The sequence below is a fragment of the Callithrix jacchus genome, chromosome 22 (genome assembly GCF_049354715.1).
Source record: "Callithrix jacchus isolate 240 chromosome 22, calJac240_pri, whole genome shotgun sequence".
Classification (NCBI taxonomy): Eukaryota; Metazoa; Chordata; class Mammalia; order Primates; family Cebidae; genus Callithrix; species Callithrix jacchus.
This window is the reverse complement of record NC_133523.1, coordinates 31,570,546-31,591,095: the sequence shown is the minus strand read 5'-3', so window position 1 is coordinate 31,591,095 and position 20,550 is coordinate 31,570,546. Positions and strand designations below refer to the sequence as shown.

Here is a 20,550-nt window from a genome sequence, read left to right as displayed (position 1 = left end):
TGGGGCTCAAATCTGGGCTCCACTGCTAATAGCTGGGGACTGTGGGAGAAATGTAACTTCCCTGTGCTTCAGCTGCTTGTTCACAAACGTCCACATACATCAGAATCCACCAAGGACTTCTCAAAACAGATTCCTGGGCCCCACCCCAGGGTTTTTGATTACTGAAGTCTGGGGCGGAATCTGAAAATTGGAGTTTCTAGCAAGTTCCCGGGTGCTGCTGCTGCTGCCTAGGGACCACACTTTGAGAACCATGTTCATCATTGTTAGGGAAAGTAAATAGGTTAATGAGGTGAATTAATATAAACTAGGTAGAATCATAGAAAGCGTTCAACAACTGTTAGTTACTAATCCGTTTATATTAGACACTCTGGCCCTTTTTAACCTCCTGACAGATATTATACAAAAAGTACATTTGATACAAAAATTAGCCAGGCATGGTGGCAGGTGCCTGTGATCCAGCTACTCAGGAGGCTGAGGCAGGAGAATCGCTTGAACCTGGGAGGTGGAGGTTGCAGTGAGCCGAGATTGCACCACGGCACTCCAGTCTGGGTGATAGAGTGAGACGCCATCAAAAAGAGGAAACGAAAGGAAGGGAAGGGAAAGGGAGGGGAAGGAAGGGAAGGGGAGGGAAGAGGAGGGGAGGGGAGGGGAGGGAAATGAAAAGAGAAAGGGAAGGGGAAGGGGAAAGGGAAGGGGAAGGGGAAGGAAGGAAAGGGTACATTTGAATCAGAAGAATCCAGTCCAGGACCTGGCCACGCCATTTCCAAGTTCTGGGACCCAGGGAAAATCACCTAACTTCTCTAAGTCTCAGTGTTCTCATCGTCACAGGGTTGCCCTAGGAGTCCCTTCTCAGGATAGCCTGAGCCTCTGGAAAGTGCTCAGTACACAGCTGGTGCTTAATTAATGTTTCTTGAACTGAATGTAGTCATGTGTAAAGGCTGATGCTGCAAATTGCAGCATGAATGTGAGAGATGGTGGTGAAACCGACATGGGCTGGAGAGACCTAGATCTGTGGCTTGCACTCCAAGCTGCAGGGACCAGGAGGTAACATCAGTGAGGGAAGCCGGCCAGGTGTGGGACAATAGGGAGTGGCGGGGACTGCAGCCAATGCATAGGACCCTCCCTTTCAGCAAGTTGTGGCCACATACGAGTGCAAGCCCAGTGGTGTCAGCTGATCTGACTGTGGCAGAAACCAGCATGAAGATTTTTATGTGAAATTACCCAGAAGTCAACCCAGACCCAGCCTGAAGCTACCAGCTCAGAGTGGGAGCAACTGAATGGCCATTGGTCCTGGGTTCAAGGCTAATATCCCTGGGTCCTTGTCTGTACACAGGGCTCAGTCGAGGGCAAGGAGAAACTCTGTGATGGTTCGGGAGACGGTGGGATGGCAGGCTGCCCAAAGACGGGTCAGAGAGCATCAGGATCTAGACTGGCATTCGGCTTCGGGGCATTTATTTCACGTCCCTTTTGTACAGGCCCCGGGCCAGGTGTGGGGACAGGAGACCAGGCAGGAAGTAGCAATAAATAACACGGACAGACAGAGCTCCCCTCCAGACAGATGAGGGTAAAGGAGGTTAGAGAGGAGCCATAATGAGGGCATGGGTATGTTGGCAGGGAGCAGCAGCTGGGAAGGAGGGGGAGCTCACTGTCACCTGCCTCATTCCCCTCCTGCCCAAGCCCCTGATACTTTTGGGAGGAAGGGAGCCCGCAGCCAGTGGGGGCCAGCGAGGGTCCTGAGGGGGGGTCAGCCACACGGGCTGCCCCCAGCTCCTTCACTTGACCCGGATTTCAGCATACTCAGCCAGCTCCTCTGTCAGCGTGTAGCTGTCCTTGGTGGGCCGTTTCCCCAGGTCCGAGTGGGAATAGCTCAGGTCCAGCTCTGGGGGTTCGCCCCGAAGGCCCAGCAGCCTCCTCTCAGATCCCAGGCGCCTCTCGCTCTAGGAGGGGAAACCACCCATTAGCAGGGTCCTCCTCCCTGCCTTTTCCGGACACAGAGGCCAGAGTGTTTGCACCCTCAGAGCTCCTGAGTTCAGTCCCAAATAAATCCCTGCGTGAACCTCCTTCCTCAAGGATCACAGGCCCAGCGATGCCCCTGGTCACTGGGTCCCACTCTGGAGCTTCTGCCAGTGTTAATCATCGCTGAGCTTAAAATCTGCCTACAAATTCAGTTTCTCCAGGAAGCTTTCTTCTTTCTTTTTTTCTTTTCTTCCTTTCTTTTTTTGAGACCCAGGCTGGATTGCAATGGTGTGACCTCGGCTCACTGCAACCTCCACCTCCCGAGTTCGAGCAATTCTCCTGTCTCAGCCTCCAGAGTAGATGGGATTACGGGCGCCTGCCACCACACCTGGCTAATTTTTTGTATTTTTGGTAGAGACGGGGTTTCACCATGTTGGCCAGGCTGGTCTCGAACTCCTGATCTCAAGAGATCTGGCCTTGGCCTCCTAAAGTTCTGGGATTACAGGCGTGAGCCACTGCACCTAGCCAGGAAGCTTTCAACATAGGAGTTTGAGGGGCACACAATTTAACCCCTAACGCCTTCCCAGGTGAAAGCCGCCTGGCTGGGACCCCACCTTTCCATATTTCTGGAGATACCTGGTTCGGTACATGCTCCCCCATGTTTGGACCTGACATGGGGACCCCCTCAATCTGGGAGGTCCTGCAGGTGACATGTGGGTTCCCCTCATGCTTCCCACCCCTCCCTCCACCCCCTAGCCACAGGAATTTGGACACACAGAATGGTGGCCACAGACAGACAGGAGCTGCAACAGGACAGACTAGACGAGGCCAGCACTGCCAGGCAGGCCGGGATTTCACCAGAGACCACCTTGACGCCTGACAGGGACACACGCACATGCATGCCAACCCCAGGGCCCAAGGAGGGCCCAGAGGAGGGCACACTGAGGCCCCCGGAACCTACCTCCTGGGGCGCTCAGTGAGATTCCAGGGTAGAGACCTCTTTGGACTATTGGAGAAGGAAATGCAGTCACAGACACAGGCAGTGAGGCAGGGTAAGGGGGCCCTTGGGCCCCACGCCTCATCGCCCTCTACACAGCTTCAGCCTGGGCACCTCCTCCCCAGCCTCCAGATCCAACCCAGCCCTGGAATTTTCCCCTCTCCTCCTCTGAGAGGCTGCCCCACTCCCCTGCCCCTTGGCCTCACAGGCCCTTCCCAGGCCCTTGGTGTCCCTGGCATCCGGGTTCCTAGGCCGCCTGGAGCCGCACAGCTCTGGTCCTTACCTCATACTTCTCTGGTGCCCCAGAGATGCGGAAGTCGCTGCTGAACAGGACGGGAGGATTGTCCCCAGCTGAGAAGCTGGGGCTCTCTGTCACGTTCTTTCTGCAGGGCAGGATTCGTCAGATCTCCCTCTGCCCTCCCTTTCTGCACCCCACGTGTTTTAGGAGTTTGGCTCAGGGGACCTCAGAGTTGCTCCCACCCATCTCTAAGGTGTGGCAAGCAGCCCTTTCAGAACCACTGGCCTCTCCTGCCCACAGGACCCGCCCTTCCCACCTCGGTGGCAGTAAATAACAGCAATTTACTGCCCGGCTGGGGACCAGCCACCTGGCCCCTGGGCTTTGCCATTTTTCAGGATCCCCCCGCCTGGATTCTCTCTATGAGGTTCCCCCCATAGGCTCGGTGTGTCTGCCCCTCTTGCCACCAGGAGGTGAAGAAGAGAGGTTAATTCATTTCTCAGGACATGAGGGGTGTGGGCCACAGCTCAGTTGGGTCAGGTGGGTGTGGTTTGGGGCTAGAGAAACTTTCTGTTGGTTTGTTTTTAAAGACAGGGTCTCTCTCTGTCACCTAGGCTAGAGTACATTGTGAAATCATAGCTCACTGCAGCCTCAACCTTGTGGTCTCAAACGATCCTCCCTCCTCAGCCTCCCCAGTAGCTGGGACCACAGGCACATGCCACTATGCCTAGCTAACTTTTTCATTTTTTGGTAGACAGGGGTCTCCCTATGTTTCCTGGGCTGGCCTCTAACTTCTGAGCTCGAGCGATCTTTCGAGGCATATTTTTGTTGCCACAGATGTGTGTAATCTTTGGGGCTTCTGGCATCAAGTGGACCTGCAGCTGTGGCTGCAGGGGACCTGGGCTTTCCCCACCACGCTGGAGTGTGTAGGGAAGAGTTCCTGGAGATAGGGAGGCTGTCAAAATAGAATGTGAGGACACGGGGCTCAAACGATGTGTGCAAAGGGCTCAGCCCAGGCCCTGGTGTGCCCCTGAGCAGTGGGGGTTGGGACTAACAGGAACCCTCTCTCCTCTGTCCGGAGATCCTTCCCAGAGCAGAATCTGCCTTCTCTATACCTGTGATGCTGCCTTCCCACACCCACTCCGGGCCTCCTGACCCCGCCCTGGGTCCCCTGTTTGGAGACTCCCATCCCCAAATCAGCTCCGGCTGGCACTCACTTCCTGCGTGTCTGGGTAATGTAGCAGACGATGGCAATCAGGATGGCAAAGGTGACCACGGCGCCCACGGGCCCAATCTTGGCCCACATCAGTCTATCTGAGGACAGAGAAGACCCAGGCACCCTCAGGGTTGTGGGCAGTGATGGCGTCACCTGAAAACTCCGGAGACGTGCTGGGGTGACAGGCAACATATTCACACAGCTGGGGCATCCTTGCCCTCATTGACTGGCACGGAGGCTCCCGGTGCCAGGGCAACCCCTTTTGTGCTGGAGGGCCCTGGGGTGGGGCTCGTACCTCAAAGGTCTGAGCAAACTTGGGGCAAACTCAGGGCTGCTTCTCAGCTCCAACCAGAAAGGAAGAATTTGACCCTTTCTCAATCTACACAGACCGTGCTCTGAAGATGTTCGTCAGCCTTGGGAATTTGGATCCAAGAGGAGCCCACCCACGTTCTGTGGCTCCCACCCCAAGGCCACGCCACTCACGGGCTCCTTGGAAGGGCAGCTCCAGGCTCTTGGCGCCATAGAGGTTCCTCGCGGTGCAGATGACGCGGGGCGGGGCCTGGGCCTGCCCCCGCAGCGTGAGGATGCTGGTGAGCACGAGGCCGCTGCGCTCCGAGTACACGAACTCCCGCTCGCTCTCGTTCACCGTCACGTTGCGCGACGGCAGCTCGAAGGCCACGGACGGCTCCGGGTTGGACTTCACCACGCACAGGCACTGCACCGTGTCTCGGGCTGCCGCGCAGTGTGACTCCAGGAGGAGCACAGGGGCGACTGCAGGGGTAAAATCAGGACTGAGGGTGGCCCGGTGCCTACTCGAGGCCCAGCCCGGGGGAGACTGTTTGGCTCAGGGCAAGGCCAGCGTGGGCGGTAGCTTCATGGATGGCCCTCCAATTTCCCCTCCTTTTTCCTCTGTCCTGAGGGAGTGTGCCTTGACCTTGCTATCACCCGCCGGCTGCCTGTTTTCCCTGCAAGCTTCACTAACCCACGCCCCGGGACTTGAACATTCCCAGGCACTGATAAAGGTGCCTACGTTGTTGCTCAAAACACTGAAAGAGGCTGGGCACGGTGGCTTATGCCCGTAATCCTAGCACGTTGGGAGGCCAAGGGGTGGGTGGATCACTTGTCAAGAGTTTGAGACCAGCCTGGTCAACATGGTGAAACACTGTCTCTACTAAAATTATAAAATTAGCCAGGTGTGGTGGTGCACGCCTGTGGTCCCAACTATTCAGAGGCTGAGGCAGGAGAATCATTTGAGCCTGGGGTACAGAGGTTGCAGTGAACTGAGATCAGGCCACTGCACTCCAGCCTGGGTAACAGAGTGAGACTCTGTCTCAAAAAAAAACAAGAAACACCACACACACACACACACACACACACACACACACAAACAACAACAACGAAAATGAAAGAATGAAAGAAACCAGCCCCGGCCCTGGGCCAAATTCCTTAAACTCTCGTGTAAACCCATACCCTGACGCTCACGGACATGTCTGGGTGGAACCTCCCTTTCTCTCGCTGTAGCACTGTGCAAGTTCCCTCCTAAATGCTCTGGACTGATGATCACCTGGTGTTTAGGCCGCTCTCTTTGGAATCCCTAGTGGCCTCATTTTGGGGGGCTTGGGGCACTCTCTTGGGGCAATTCTTCTGGTGCCAATTTGGGGGGACTGTAGCCTCAGGTTTGGCATGGACAGACCACTGTGTCACAGGGATGGGCTGTGTTTGTCTTGCACCCTGGCTATTTCACTCTTTCTAGCCTCTTTCACCTTGATATACATAAATCAGATCATGCCACTCCTTGCTCAAAACCCTCCTGTTGCTCCGTGGATCACTTAACATACAAATATTCTATTTATTTATGTTTTTGAGATAGAGTCTTACTCTGTTGCCAGGCTGGAGTGCAGGGGTGCGATCTCGGCTTACGGCTACCTCCTCACCCCCCCACCCCCCCCCTCCATTCAAGTGATTCTCCTGCCTCAGCCTCCTGAGGAGCTGGGACTACAGGTGTGCACCACCAGGTCCAGCTAATTTTTTTGTATTTTCAGTGGAGATGGGGTTTTGCCAAGTTGGCCAGGGTGGTCTCGACCTCTTGACCTCGTGATCTGCCCACCTCGGCCTCAGGCATGAGCCACGGTGTCCAGCCCAATCCTTTATTTTTTTATCTTTTAGAGACAGGGTCTGGCTCTGCCACCCAGGCTGAAGTGCAGGGGTACTACTATAGCTCACTTGAACTCCTGGCCTCTAGCAATCCTCCTGCCTCAGCCTCCCAAATTGCTGGGATTACAGGTGTGAGCCACTGCGCCCAGCCACATTTGACCATTTTTGACATGCAGAAAAAATTTCACATGGTTCAATGTAATATATAGAGCAAAAAATGACTATTCACCCTAAGTGAAATCAGTATAGATCATGCTCTTTAGGTCAGATTTTGCTGTCAAATCAGGGTCGTGCCAAATTTGCAAAAACCCTTTTGATTTTAAAGCTTTATGTTTAGAATTGCAGAAGACAGTAAATCTGTCATGCTCATGACAGTTACTGGAAGGTTTTTGTTTGTTTTTGTAGAGACAGGGTTTTGCTATGTTGCCCAGGCTGGTCTTGAACTCCTGAGTTCAAGCAATCCTCCTGCCTTGGCCTCCCAAAGTGCTGGGATTATAAGGCGCAAGCCACTGTGCCTGGCCCAAAATACAAACCCTTTCATCTTACAAGGCCGCTCAGGCTCGGTCTGACCACACTCTCTTTCCTTCTCTATGTTCTCTTTCTTGGCAGGAGAGTCCAGCACCCTCCTCAGCTTGCTCCAGACTAAGCATTGGTTGACCAAAACCCACTTACACACAGCCAAGAGACCCTTGGCTCACCTACCCCACCTATTTTTAATTTCCAGCAAAAAGAATGTGCCGTTAACAGTGGTGGACCTGGGAGTCACATGGGCACACAGATTCAGGGGAAGGACTGGGACCTCTGTGCATACCTCTCTAAGTCTACTGAATGAAAGTCCTGTTCGGGCAGATATGCATTATGCTTGCTATAGCATTAACCAGCTAACCCACCACGGAGTAAATTAATAACAGCAAACCTGAATGGACAGACATTAAACTTTTCAAAAGCACTTTTTTTTTTTTTTGAGACGGAGTTTCGCTTTTGTTACCCAGGCTGGAGTGCAATGGCGCGATCTCGGCTCACTGCAACCTCCGCCTCCTGAATTTGGGCAATTCTCCTGCCTCAGCCTCCTGAGTAGCTGGGATTACAGGCACGCGCCACCATGCCCAGCTAATTTTTTTTTTTTGTATTTTTTAGTAGAGATGGGGTTTCACTGTGTTGACCAGGATGGTCTCGATCTCGACCTCATGATCCACCCATCTTGGCCTCCCAAAGTGCTGGGATTATAGGCATGAGCCACCGCGCCCGGCCTTCAAAAGCACTTTTACTCAAGACCGCACCGCCGGTGCTCTGGTGACAAAGCGTCTGCCCTGGATGCTGGCGGAATGACACCTTGCCTATGCACATGCTTAGTATCTTTGCAAGCAACCTGTGAAGCTGAGGAAACTCTTATGGGACTCTAGACAAACCCTGAAGACAAAGGTACAAAGAATGAGGAGTTTGCGGTGAGACGGATTTGGCTTGAATCCCAGCTCTGCCATCTACTGGCTAGGTGAGGCCCCCCAGCCTCCCGGTCCTCCAGGATGGAGTTCTCATCTGTAAACCGGGGGGTTACAGTCAGTAGCTCACAGGGGGCTACAGGATTCTGAAGACAGGGGCGCGAATATGTTGTAAACACTTCACATCCCAGCTGGGCACGATGGCTCACACCTGTCATCCCAGCACTTTAGGAGGCCGAGGCAGGAGGATCGCTTGAGCCAGGGAGTTTGAGACCATCCTGGGCAAGAGAGCAAGACCCCAGCTCTACAAAAAAAATTAAAACATTAACTGGACATGGTGAGGCATGCCTGTAGTCCCAGCTACTCAAGAGGCTGAGGTGTGAGAATCAGTTGAGCCCAGGAGGTCAAAGCTGCAGTAGCGATAATCAATCCACTGCATTCCAGCCTGGGCAACAGGGCAAGACCCTGTCTCAAAACAAACAAACAAACCAAAAAAAAAAAAACACTTAGCGTTCCACCCAAGTACTCATGGGTAGATGGAACCATTCCAGCACAGGGGTCACAGGAGCAAAACCTCTGCAGCAGAACACACAACAAATATTTAACCTGGAGTCCAAAGGAAAATCAGTGAGAAAGGATGACATCCAATATCCACAGAGTACATAGCACATGCTGGGCGCTGTGGACACTCAGTGTTATCCTCCTAGTTTTTCTTTTATTGGGGACGGGGTAGGGTGGGGTGGGACAGAGTCTTGCTCTGTCATCCAGGCTGGAGTGCCTGGAAACAGGAAGGTGACATTCCAGAGGGAGTTGCTTGAGGAAGGGGAGTCAAACTGACTTAGCTGCTACAAGCTGGAGTGATGGCTGTGGGGATAGGGGTGGTGGGAGATGGTGGCACAATCCACAGAGAGGAGATGAGAGGAGCTGCCGGGCGGTGCAACGTGAGGTTCATTTCCAAGACAGTCACTTTGTATGTGCATCTATGTCATCTCTCCAGCTATCCTGTACTGTTCATAAGTGTGGTGTCCTCTCAGCCCCATCCTCCACCTCTCACAGAGCCGCACGGCCGTCTGTGTATAGCAACTGCCCCATCAATATATTCTGATGTCATTAACGTAGGATGAGGTCAGCGTTGGACAGGGAAGAAGAATGAAACCAGATTGGCTGGATTCAAACCTCAAACTCTGCCATTTCCTGGCTGTGTGAACTTAGGCAAGGGGCATAAGCTCTCTGGGCCTCAGTTTCCTTCTCTTTAAACAGGAGGACAGTAATAGAACATCCCTCACAAGGATGTCATGAGGATGAAGGGAGTGGGTGCTACACAGCGCTTCCAACAGTGCCTGGTACATAGTGACGCTCTACAAGGGTTAGAGATCATGGCCATTGTTTTAGTTAATGCAGAAGGGCAGTGGCCACAGGACCCAGAAATCTCCTCGGTCAAAAGCCCACCCCAGGCTGGGTGTGTTGGCTCACGTCTGTAATTCTAGCACTTTGGGAGGCCAAGGTGGGCAGATCATTTGAGGTCAGGGGTTTGGGACCAGCCTGGCCAACATGGTGAAACCCTGTCTCTACTAAAAATACAAAAATCAGCTGGGCGTGGTGGCACACACTTGTAATCCCAGTTTCTCAGGAGGCTGAGGCAGGAGAATCGTTTGAACCCAGGAGGCAGTGATTGCAGTGAGCTGAGATTAAGCCACTGCACTCCGGCCTGGGTGACAGAGCAAGACTCTGCCTCAAAAAAAAAAAAAGAAAGAAAGAAAAAGAAGAGAGAGAGAAAAAGAAAGAAGAGAGAGAGAGAGAGAGAAAGAAAGAAAGAAAGAAAGAAAGAAAGAAAGAAAGAAAGAAAGAAAGAAAGAGAGAGAAAGACCCACCCCAGGATGTGAGAACACAGTATTCTCAGATGGGGTTTTATTTTCCTGCTGTGAATTCAGCTTCTCTGCCCTCCCTTCCTCTCTCTGCGGAGGACAGGCAAAGCTGACACTGATTGGGATGCATGCATGCCCACCGTAACCGGCGTGGGAAGGTACTCACACTCCACAGACAGGTTGAAGGCAGTGGCCCTCTGGCCATACTGGTTCTCAGCCACGCACCAGTACTCTCCATCATCCTCGGGCGACACGGCCGGCAGCTCCAGCTGCAGCTCACTCTCGTAGATGACCGTGGCCAGGATCTGCTTCTCCTTGAAGATGGTGAGAATAGGGTCGGGGTTGCTCTGTGTGGAGCACAAGATGGAGACAGTCTCGCCCTCCACAGCCACCACTGTCCCGTTCACCGTTGGCTTCCAGGGTGCATCTGCGGGGCGGGACAGCACTGATGGTTAGAACCCAGGAGGTGCTTCTTCTGCCAGCCAACTCTTACCCCCAGATGGAACCCCCAATCCCACCCCAAACCTAACACACTATTTCGGAATGGCTCCAGTGACCTCAGTCCTGGCTATCTCATTTCCAAGAACAGCAGCTGTGTAGCCAGAGTGCTTGTCTTCAGATCCCAGCTCTACTCCTGCCCAGTTGTGTGTGGACCATGTCTTAACATCTCTGGGCCTCATTTTTCCAGTCTGGAAAATGGGCTTCATAATAGTTCCAACCTCATAGGGGTGATCATCCAACATTCACTGAGAACCTACTGAGTGATAGGCACTGCTCTAGCTTGAACAAGGCCCATGTGGGGAGAGCCGATGTAATTAAATATATACTTTGTAAGATGAGGAGAAGTGTGTAGAGAAAAATAAAGGGGCTGAGGGTATGGGAAATCAGGGTAGTTACAGTTTGGGATAGGATGATGGGGGAAGGCTTCAGCAAGCCGAGGAAGTGGGCAGAGCCAGCTGTGGGAATACTGGGAGGATGAGTACATGTCAAAAGCATTCAGGAGGCTGAGCACAGTGGCTCACATCATTAATCCCAACACTTTAGGAGGCCGAGGTGGGTGGATTGCCTGAGGCCAGGAGATCAAGACCAGCCTTAACAACGTGGTGGAGCCCCATCTCTACTAAAAATACAAAAATTAGCCAGGCATGGCAGCACATCCCTGTAATCCCAGCTACTCAGGAGACTGAGGCAGAAGAATTGCTTGAACCTAGAGGCGGAGGTTGCAATGAGCCAAAATCATGCCATTGCCCTTCAGCCTGGGTGACAGAGCGAGACTCCATCGCAAAAAAAAAAAAAAAAAAGCACACAGAAGCTGTGGAGTCAATGTTGGCTGGGGCTGTCATTATTAGTATCTCCAGCGCTGGGCACTTTGCCTCAATACACATTTGTGAATGAATGAATGAATGAATGGTCTCTCCTTGGTTCTCAGCTAAGAATCCTCTTCTGAGCAGCTCACTTCCTGTGGGCCCAATAATATAAATGTGCATACAAGGGGCTGGATGAGGCCTGAAGTTCCCTCAACCCTGTCATTAGAACTACAATGGAATTAATTTTAAAATGCAGATTCCTGGCCAGGCACAGTGGCTCATGCCTGTAATCCCAACACTTTGGGAGGCCGAGGTGGGAGGATTACTTGAGCCCAGGAGTTCAAGACCAGCCCAGAGAACATATCAATTCTCTGTTTCTACAAAAAAAAAAAAAGAAAGAAAAATTGGCTGGGTGTGGTAGCTCCTGCCTGTAGTCCCAGCAGCTCAGGAGGCTGAGGTGGGAGGCTTACTTGAGCCCAAGAGTTTGAGACTAGCCTGGGCAACATAGCAAGATCCCACCTTTACAAACAAATTTTAAAATTAGCCTGGCATGTGGCAGTGCACACCTGTAGGCCCAGCTGCACAGGAGGCTGGGGTGGGAGGCTTGCTTGAGCCCAAGAGTTTGAGGGCGAGTGGTGTTATGATGGTGCCACTGCACTCCAGACTGGGCAACAGAGCAAGACCCTGTCTCCAAAAAAGTTTTATTAAGTAATTCCTGGGGCCAGGCCCACATCAAGTCCCAGACTAGCCAGGAGCTGACCCCAGGAGGCTGCAGTTAACAGGATTCCTTAGGAGGCAGGCCTGGCTCTTGTCCTGGGAAGGAGGGTGAGGCAGAGCAGGTGTTCCCCGGATTCTTGTGGAAAGAATTAAGGGACACTTTGACCTGCAACCCTCCTGTCCGCCTTGGCCTCGATCGTGTTTATGGCCAGTCCCTGACGGGGCCCAGCCCGTGCTCGCCCTGGATGAGGCCCCTTTCCCTTTCTCTCTCTGCTGCAGATGGGCGTGTGGGCGCACAGCGCGGGCTACTCACACATGACGCTGAGCTCCACGGTGCGGTTGTCCTGGCCGTAGGCGTTCTCGGCCAGGCAAGCATAGACGCCGTCCTCGGCGGGGGTCACCTCCTCCAGCTCGAGGAGCAGGCTCTCGGCCACGGCCTCCCGTAGCACAGTTCCGTCCCGCATCCAGGTCAGCAGCGGCGGCGGGTTGCTGTCAGCGCCACAGAGCAGGCTCACGTGGGAGCCCTCGATGGCCTCCACCGAGGAGTTCATCTCCACAATCACCGGGGGATCTGAGGCCGGCGACACAGCGAGGTTAGCGAGCAGGTGCGGGGGGACCCGGCCCAGGGTCCACTCCTAGCCCTGCCCGACCCCGCCCCCAACACTGCCAGGCCCCGCCCTCCTCCTTGGCCCCGCCCCAGGACAGCCTGGTTCCGCCCCCGCCCCACCCCGTCCTCAGCCCTGGCTGGCCCTGGCCCCGCCCCCAGCAGGTCCTGCCCCGCCTCCTGCCCCAGGCCCCGCCCCACCCCGCCCCGCCCGCACCCAGGCTCACACTTGACGTCCAGGCTGGCGTAGCCCTCGAACTGCAGGGTGGTGTTGGGGAAGGAGGCCTGGCAGCCCAGCCGGTGGCCATTGGCCTCCCTCGTGGGCACGAAGTGCAGCAGCGACACCTGCACCCAGGTGCCCTCGTCCTCCCGCAGCCGGCCCAGCACAGCGGGCTCCCCCAGCCCCTCGTGGCCCAGCCAGCTCAGCTCAGGGCGCAGCTCTGGGCAGTTGTCCGGCACCATGCAGCTGACCTCCACTTCCGTGCCTGCCACCACCTCCGAGGGCACCACGATGTTGGGGGTGTCTGCATGAGGTGGGGAAAGGGAGGGCTGAGGAAGCAGCGCTGGGCTCCCCCCAACCCCCGCCCCACCTTGTCCACCGCCATTGCTGGCAGTAGTGCTCCTCAGTGGTACCGCCTCTACTCCCTGCCTCCGGATTCAGAATTCCCTTCACCCTGCCTCTTCTTGGTCACTCCGGAGCCCTCCACAGAGCCACCAGGGCGCCATCGTGATGAAAATCAGTGTCGTGGCTAGAGCACTTGACAGCTTTTAATTTGCCAGTCCCTCCGGCCAAGCAACAGGGTGAGTGCTGTAATTTTGCTCATTTTGCATATGAGGAAACTGAGGCTGCAGCTGGCACCATACAACACTGGCTGCAAACCCTGTGGCTCTGGCATCAGTGTGTGTGTGTGAATGTGTGTAAGTGTGCAGTGTGTGGTATGTAGGTGTGTGGGGGGTGTGGGTGTGTGGTGCATGTGGGTAGTGTGGTATGTGTGTGTGTGGTCTGTGTAGTGTGTGGTGTGTTTGTGATATATGTTTGTAGTAAGTCTGTGGTGTATGTGGTCTGTGTCGTGTGGTGTGTGTGTATGTGTATGATGTGTGGTAGTACCTGTATGTGTGCAGCGTGTGTGGGGTATTGTGTATGTGTGCTTTGTGTGTGTAGTGCATGGTTTGGGTCATGTGTGTGGTATGTGGTTTGTATAGTGTGTGGTGTGTGTGTGGTGTGGTTTGTGTGGTGTGAGTGTAGTATGTGGTGTGTGTGTGTGCGCTGTGTGGTTTGTATCATGTATGGTATGTGTGTGTGGTGTGTGGGTAGTGCATGTATGTGTACAGTGTGTGTAGGGTGCAGTGTGTATGTGGTTGGTGTAGCATGCAATGTGTGTGTAGTGCGTGGCATGTGTTTGGTGAAGGGATAATGTGTGCAATGTTTGTGTGGTTTGTGTAGTGTGTGATGTGTGTGTGCAGTGTGTGGTAGATATAGTGTGTGGTTTTTGTAGTGTGGGGTGTGTACATGGTGTCTGGTTTGTGCAGTGTGTGTGGTGTGTGTTTGGTGCCTGGGTAGTGTGTAGGTAGAGTGTGTGGTGTGTGGTTTGTGTAGTGTGTGGTGTGTGTGATGTGTGAGTAGTTGTGGGTAGAGTGTGTGGTGCGTGATTTCTGTAGTGTGGTGTGTGTGTGTACTGCACCTGTGCAGTCTCTTTCTGCACCAGGGTGAACCCAGCTCCTCATATGGACTCAGTGCTGATGGGGCTTAGGGCTCCAAGCAGCAGCGCAGCTCACAAATGAGGCAGGGGGATCCCTGGAATCAGGCAGTGTGCCCTATTCTGATTGCCATGTCTGGCCATCGCTGTATTCTATTTTGCTTAAAGGATGTTTAAACATATCTGAATCAGCAGCCAAAATTTCAGAATTAGGAGAATACACCAAAGAATCCCAAATTCTGGTTTCTCTTGAAAATTCAGAACGCCGGACAGCCACGGCCCTGCTTTCTGTTGGCCAGAGCGGGGGGCCACGTGCCAGGAGCTGCTCTGGGCATCTGACAGCTTTTCACTCATTGCCATAAGTGCTGTTCTTATACCCATTTTACAGAAGAGAAAACCAAGGCCCAAGGAAATTAAGTCACTTGCCCAAGGTCACCACACTAAAGCAGGGACCCAGTGGCCTTGCCCCTAACCCCAGACCCCACTGCCTTTCTTGAGGTGTTTCCAGAAGAGTAGAAACACCTGTTTTCCTCTAAGGGCAAGAAGACTATTTTGGGGCCCTGCTTTGTTCATTTCTGTAATCTGCATGGTCTGCGTGGGCCTTGAGGTTTGTACCCCCAGCCAAATCAGCACTCCCAGATCTGCCTTCCAGGCCTGCTGGGGAAGGTGCGGGGAGACCTTCCGGCCACACTTCTTCCCGCCCCGCCCCCCCAGCCCCGGTGCCTGCACTGCACTGCCGCTGGGACTCACTGATGATGTCCAGGACGCTGTGCTCTGAGAAGGTGTACTGGTTGTAGCCGCCCAGGTCCCCACGGAAGTAGTACTTCCCGCCTAGCTCAGGGCTCAGGCTGCTGAGCAGGAGGGTGCAGTTGCGCAGGCCCAGGTCCCCCAGGAGGCGGCTGCGGCCCTGGAAACTCTCGTGAACAACTTGGGTGCGCGACTTGAAGACCACTGGGGGGTAGTTCTTGGGGTAGGGGCTGTTGAAATACCAGACGCCATGCACCACGGCCGGCCGCAGCTCATCCGGGAAGTCGAAGCGGCAGGGGATGGAGACACACGTGCCCTCGAAGGCCGAGATGGACGAGGGCATCCAGGCACCCCAGTGACCCCCTCGGGAGGCTGCAAGCAAGCAGGAGAGCTGAGGCTGAGGGACACATCCTACCCGATCACCCCCTCTGGCTCCCATCCCCAACAACATGCCTGGGGTTGCAGGGACCCACCTCCAACCTGCTCAGGGGCCAAGGCCCTTTGGGTACCCAGCACCTGTCAACCATTACCTGAAATCATAATCCAGAACAGAGGCAGTGCCGTGAGGAATATCATTCTGCACAGCGAGCAAGGGGTCGCTGGAGAGGAAGAGGAGAGGGTTAAAGGCTGGGGGAAATGAGAGGGGGTGTTCCATCTGGGCTTCAGGAAGCAGCCCATTCACATATTAGCTGCTGCTGCTTCTATCATTATTTATTTATGCATCTATTTACTTATTTTTCTGAGATAGGGTCTCGTTTTGTCACCCAGCCTGGAATGTAGTGGTGCAATCACGGCTAGCTATAGCCTCGAAATCCTGGGCTCACGTCATTCTCCTGTCTCAGCTTCTGGTATGCTCCACCACACCCAGCTAATTTTTTCTTTTTTGTAGAAAGACAGTGCAGATGGAGTGGGGGGGGGGGTCTCACAATGTTGCCCAGGCTGGTCTCGAACTCCTGGCCTCTAGTAATATTCCTGCCTTGGCTTCCCAAAGGATTGCAGGTATAAATCACCACACCTGGCCTGCTGATATTTTTTAATTTTTCCTTTTTGAGATGGGGTCTCAGTTCTGTTGACCAGGCTGGAATGCAATGGTGGAATCACGGCTCACTCACTGCAGCTTCAGTCTCCCAGGCGTAAGCGATCCTCCCCTCTCAGCCTCCCGAGTAGCAGGGGCCACCGCTGCACACCACCATGCCTGGCTAATTTTGTTTTACTTTATTTACTTTGTTATTTTTTTTAAGAGATGGGAGTCTTGCCATGTTTTATGTTGCCCAGGTTGGTCTGAAACTCCTTGGCTCAAGCGATCCTCCTGCCTCAGCCTCCCAAAGTGCTAGGATTACAGGTGTGAGCCACCTCACCCGGCCTGCTGCTCTTACTTATCACAAACTCTTCTATGGCATCAGCCATGCACCAGCCCTCATTGCCTTATTCTGCTGTCTTAACTCATTTGATCTCTTTGAGGAAGATACAATTATCATCCTCATTTTATAGCTGAGGTCCAGAGAGGTTCATTGACTCTCCCAAGGCCACACAGTTGGTCTGCCATCTTAGCCACCTGTCCTGTCTGTGTGCAGTGTTGACACGTTGATCATTATCTTTGTCACCAGGATGCCCCTGGAAATCTCCAGAAAGTAAGAACCAGAGAGGCCAGGCAGGACCAGCGTTACAAAGCCGAAGCAAAGGAAAAAAGTTGGTTCCCTGCCCCTTACCTGAATCTCCCTGAGTTGGGGACGTCTTCTGGGTCCACCTGAAGCTGCCAGACAACCTGCAACAAGAGTCACTCAGGTGTGGGGGCGGGGGGGGGATTGGGGTGTGCAACCCGCCCCCACTCCAGTATCTCCTGCGTGGGTTGTGGCTTGTTGTCAGGCTGCCCTTGTGGCCTCCCGTCCTGCCTGGGACCTTCCCACACGGCCTCAAAGCCACTCTCTGGCAACAACTCCCCCCAAGCTGGCGTGTGGGAGAACCGTGGGGAAGGAAGGGGGAGCAACCACATTGGGGTACAAGGGTGAGTCAGAGAGGCGTGGCGAGCGGAGTGAGGGAGCAGATGTCCCACAGCCGGCCTTGGGGTGGCGGGCAGGGACCCAGCACCATCAATGACTGGGTTTCACAGCATCAGCATTCCCGACGTGCCGCGTGAATTCCTGCCGCCTTCTCCCACCCCACAGACGGCCCCTGGTGTCCTCGCCCTCACCAGAAGTGGGTCCTGGTACAAAAGAGTCCTGTTCCCTTGGGCAGAGCATGCTTTAGCCTGAGGGGGGCTTTCAGGGTAGGTGGGGAGTGAGAAAGGGCCCTCCTGGCTGGGCTTTGAGTGGGGCCAGGAAGGCCCAGGGTGGGGGCTAGCAAGCCCCTGGCACCCTGCTGCTCTGTGGGTTGCCTCGGGGTTGGAGCCAGGGTTTCCAAGCAATTGCCTTTCCCAGCCTTCACCACTCTTCCCACGGACACAGACGCATGCACAGTCAGACACATTCAATCGCTAGGATGAAATGTGACAGATGTAGCCCCAGCCAGAAGAGGCAGGCGCACACAGCAGGGACTCATGCAGACACCCAGACAGGACCCTGAGCACACAGACAGGGACGGGACCTCTGTGCCCACGGAGATGGGCCGGCACTCACACAGTCCCAGAGGCATGCATGCACTGTCCCTGCTGCTGTCCGCACACACCTGGACAGACACAGGTGGCATTCATTCAACACACACAGACAGACACACACACACACACACACTGAAGTTTGCTATAGACGGATCCACCCAGACACACACCATTGGATACCTGGCCGATGCTGCCCTTGCACCTGTGACAGGAAGGCACAGGAGAGAGACGCAGGTGAGGATGAGCACGCGTGCAGGCAGACACGAAACCAGCAGGTAGAGCAGGCATTCTTAACAGGGGTGAAAACCGGTTCTCGGGATGGGGCCAAATCAACCTCAGCTATTACAGTGTGCGTGGCCACAGTGAGTAAACCTATGTACAGCAGATCTGTTGGGTTAAAATGCTAAGGGAAGGATGGATGAGGACAAGTGCATGTAAAATGTTTCCTTAGTTGGGACTAGGCGCAGTGGCTCATGCCTGTAATCCCAGCACTTTAGAAGGCCAAGTTGGGAGAATCTCTTAATGCCGAGAAGTTTGAGTTTGAGATTAGCCTGGGCAACATAGTGAGAGTCACGTCTCCAAAAAATATAATAGTAATAAAAAATAAAAAGTTTCCTTAATGGGGATTAAGGAAGAAAAGTTGACCGAGGCTCACAGAGGAAGGTGCATGGGCAGCCATGTATGTGCACACACAGGCATACACACATTCGCATGCGTACACACACACACACACACACACACACACCTGTTGTGTGCCCAGGTGCTAGAATGCGCTCACTCACAGCCTACTGCCCATTCACCTCCCAGATTGCAGACTGCAGGTGCCTGATCACCTGGACATCCTTCCCTTCTTCACCCAGATGCAGACCTCGTCCACCCCATCTGTCCCGCACTCAGGAGCCCCAAGGAAACCTCTCCTGCAAAACCTCCATCCCGCTTTCTCTGTGGTTTCTTCCCAGAGCCCCACTGCTGCCCCAGTGATGGTCCCAGGCCATTCCCAAAGCAGTCCAAAGCCACACCCTCCTGCATTCTAAATCGGTATCGGTGCATAGCGACGCTCCCTCGCCCAGAGCACCTGACCCTGCTCCCATCTGGGTGCCAACGCCACGGTGCCCTGCTCCTCATGCCCTGGCCTCCCTGCCACTGTACTCACTTGGACGTGGTTGCTTCTGCACCTCTGCTCCGCCAGCCCAGCTTGCAGTCCCCTGCCTCCCAGGGTCTAGGCCCCCACTTGCCAGCCCCTCCCCTCCCCTGGGTGCCAGGGGCCGCCTGCCTCCAGGGCCCAGCTCCTCCCTGCCCCCGGGGGAGGGGGCACAAAGGGGCCCTTGTCACCACGGGGCTCGGACTGGGCAGCCTGACGCCTGGGTTCTCCTAGCTCCTTCCTGGAGGGGTTGGGGGTGACTGCCTTGCTCACTCCCCTTCCTCCATCCCTGTACACCCTGATTCTGGGTCCTGGGGGGGTGGTCTAATCTCTGTGGAAGTCTCAGGCTGAGGGACAGAGACATTGTCCTCCGGAAATCTTGGTGGCAACATTAGGTGGGCAGCAGGAGGAAACAGGTCCTTTCCACCCTTAGCATCAGTGTCACCTCCTCTTGCCATTTGTAATGACCTTCCATGTTCACCGACTCCTTTCAAGAGAGCATGACCTCCACGTGGCCAGAGGCTTTGTCTTGGATATTCTCAAACCATCCCTGCTCATAGACCAGCTCCTGGCATGCAGCGGAGCTTAATGAACAGCACAGGTGTTTGAATGTGTTCCTCTGGGCCCCGGGGCACCTTCAGACTCAGGGCCTGAGCACCTGCTCCTCCTTCTTCCTGGAGAGCAGTCCCCACCCCATAGTACTCCCCACTCTAGAACTGGCTGCAGTTCACCTGTCCTGTAGGCTCAGCAGCCTGGGCCGCTTCCCTGGGAAGCTTTCCCATCTTGCCTCGTCAGCCAGGCCCCTCCATTGCAATGCTGTCCTTTCCTTCTATAGCCTTGGGAGGCTGGCCCGTGTGTACCCTAGGTGTGCCCACCTCTGCCTCCCACAAGCCCAGGAGCTCTCAGACGCAGTGGCTCACCAGAAACCTGTCTCTCTGTCATGTGCACCCTTCTGCTCCCTGGAGCAGTGCTTGGAACACAGAGGGCTGTGCTGATCGAGTTGGGTGAAGCCCTTCTGAGCACAGATTCCACCCCTTGGTCACAGCTTTTGTGGGAGGGAGGGGCTGGGGCAGCTGGAGGTGGTGTGACAAAGCACACCATGATTTCACCATGAGCTATTCCGCTGCACTGGGACAGCTCCTGTCACCCTTCAGGCCAGAGCGCTAGTGAGGGAGGGTCCTCACTCTCAAGGGAGAACCCGGGGGGTGAAGGGCGGGGAATCCCTCAGACTAGGGAGAGAGGCGTTGTGGGGCTGTGGGGGAGTTGGAAGGGGAGGGGGAGTCCCACCCCCAACCCAGGCTTCATGATGTCAGACACTGCCCGTGCCTTTCCCAGTCCGGGACAAAGGCCCATTGAGAGTCGGGTGGGGCTTGAGTGCCTGGGTCCTGGAGAAGAGAGGGGCTTGGTGCCTGGGCTTTGGTGGTGGTGGAGGAGGGGTGACAAGGAGATCCTGGGGGCACTGGCATGTCACAGCCTTCAGCGTCAACACTAACCTCGTTGGTGTTGGAGTCGTGTGCTGGTGCAGTGTAGGGCTCCATCTCCACTCTGGGTGTCAACTGAAGGCTGTCGTTGGGGAGAGGGCAGTATCCTACAGGAGCACTGGCCATAGTCACTGACATCTGCAACTTGGGTCTCCAGGAGACCTCTGGGAGTGGCGCTGGAGCCAGTGAGAGGAAGGGGCTGGGTGAGAGGGCCTGCAAGTGGTGGGCAGGTGCTCTCAGCGGGCAGGCAACCTGCAGCTCCAGTGGCCGGTGATGCCACATCAGCTGATCTCTTATGCGAAAGCGGGTATCTCAGTTTTCTAGGGCTGTTACAACAAAGTTTCACAAACTGGGTGGCTTAAAAAACAGAAATGAGGCTAGGCTCAGTGGCTCATGCCTAT

General features: G+C 54.6%; 1 protein-coding gene across 9 annotated transcripts; it reads right to left on the bottom strand.

The window, feature by feature from the left end:
- Positions 1-337: 337 nt before the first annotated feature.
- On the bottom strand, positions 338-19,648 carry MAG (myelin associated glycoprotein). 9 transcript variants are annotated; one of them, XM_078359044.1, is made up of 13 exons: positions 18,681-18,724; positions 17,708-17,729; positions 16,644-16,699; positions 15,465-15,533; positions 14,938-15,306; positions 12,718-13,014; positions 12,200-12,457; positions 10,029-10,289; positions 4,888-5,175; positions 4,406-4,502; positions 3,237-3,336; positions 2,918-2,962; positions 338-1,937 (listed from the first exon to the last, which is right to left on the bottom strand). In XM_078359044.1, the coding sequence occupies exons 4-12, from the start codon at positions 15,508-15,510 to the stop codon at positions 2,930-2,932; spliced, it is 1,749 nt and encodes a 582-aa protein (XP_078215170.1). In that variant the 5' UTR covers positions 15,511-15,533; positions 16,644-16,699; positions 17,708-17,729; positions 18,681-18,724; the 3' UTR covers positions 338-1,937; positions 2,918-2,929. The 9 variants fall into 9 exon arrangements, with proteins under 9 accessions (XP_078215170.1, XP_078215171.1, XP_078215168.1 ...); XM_078359045.1 differs by lacking the exons at positions 17,708-17,729; positions 18,681-18,724 and adding an exon at positions 19,589-19,648; XM_078359042.1 differs by lacking the exon at positions 17,708-17,729 and having other exon boundaries at positions 18,603-18,724.
- Between the last annotated feature and the right edge of the window lie 902 nt (positions 19,649-20,550).

What these genes read in the sequence shown, in the direction of transcription:
- MAG (XM_078359040.1), bottom strand. Translation starts at nt 18,652, where the DNA reads ATGAGGAGCAGGGCACCGTGGCGTTGGCACCCAGATGGGAGCAGGGTC. An exon ending in GTTCTGGATTATGATTTCAG is followed by an intron (nt 15,307 to 15,464) that starts GTAATGGTTGAC and finishes GCTTGCTTGCAG; the next exon opens with CCTCCCGAGGGGGTCACTGG. An exon ending in ATTACCCAGACACGCAGGAA is followed by an intron (nt 3,337 to 4,405) that starts GTGAGTGCCAGC and finishes CCTGCCCTGCAG; the next exon opens with AAAGAACGTGACAGAGAGCC.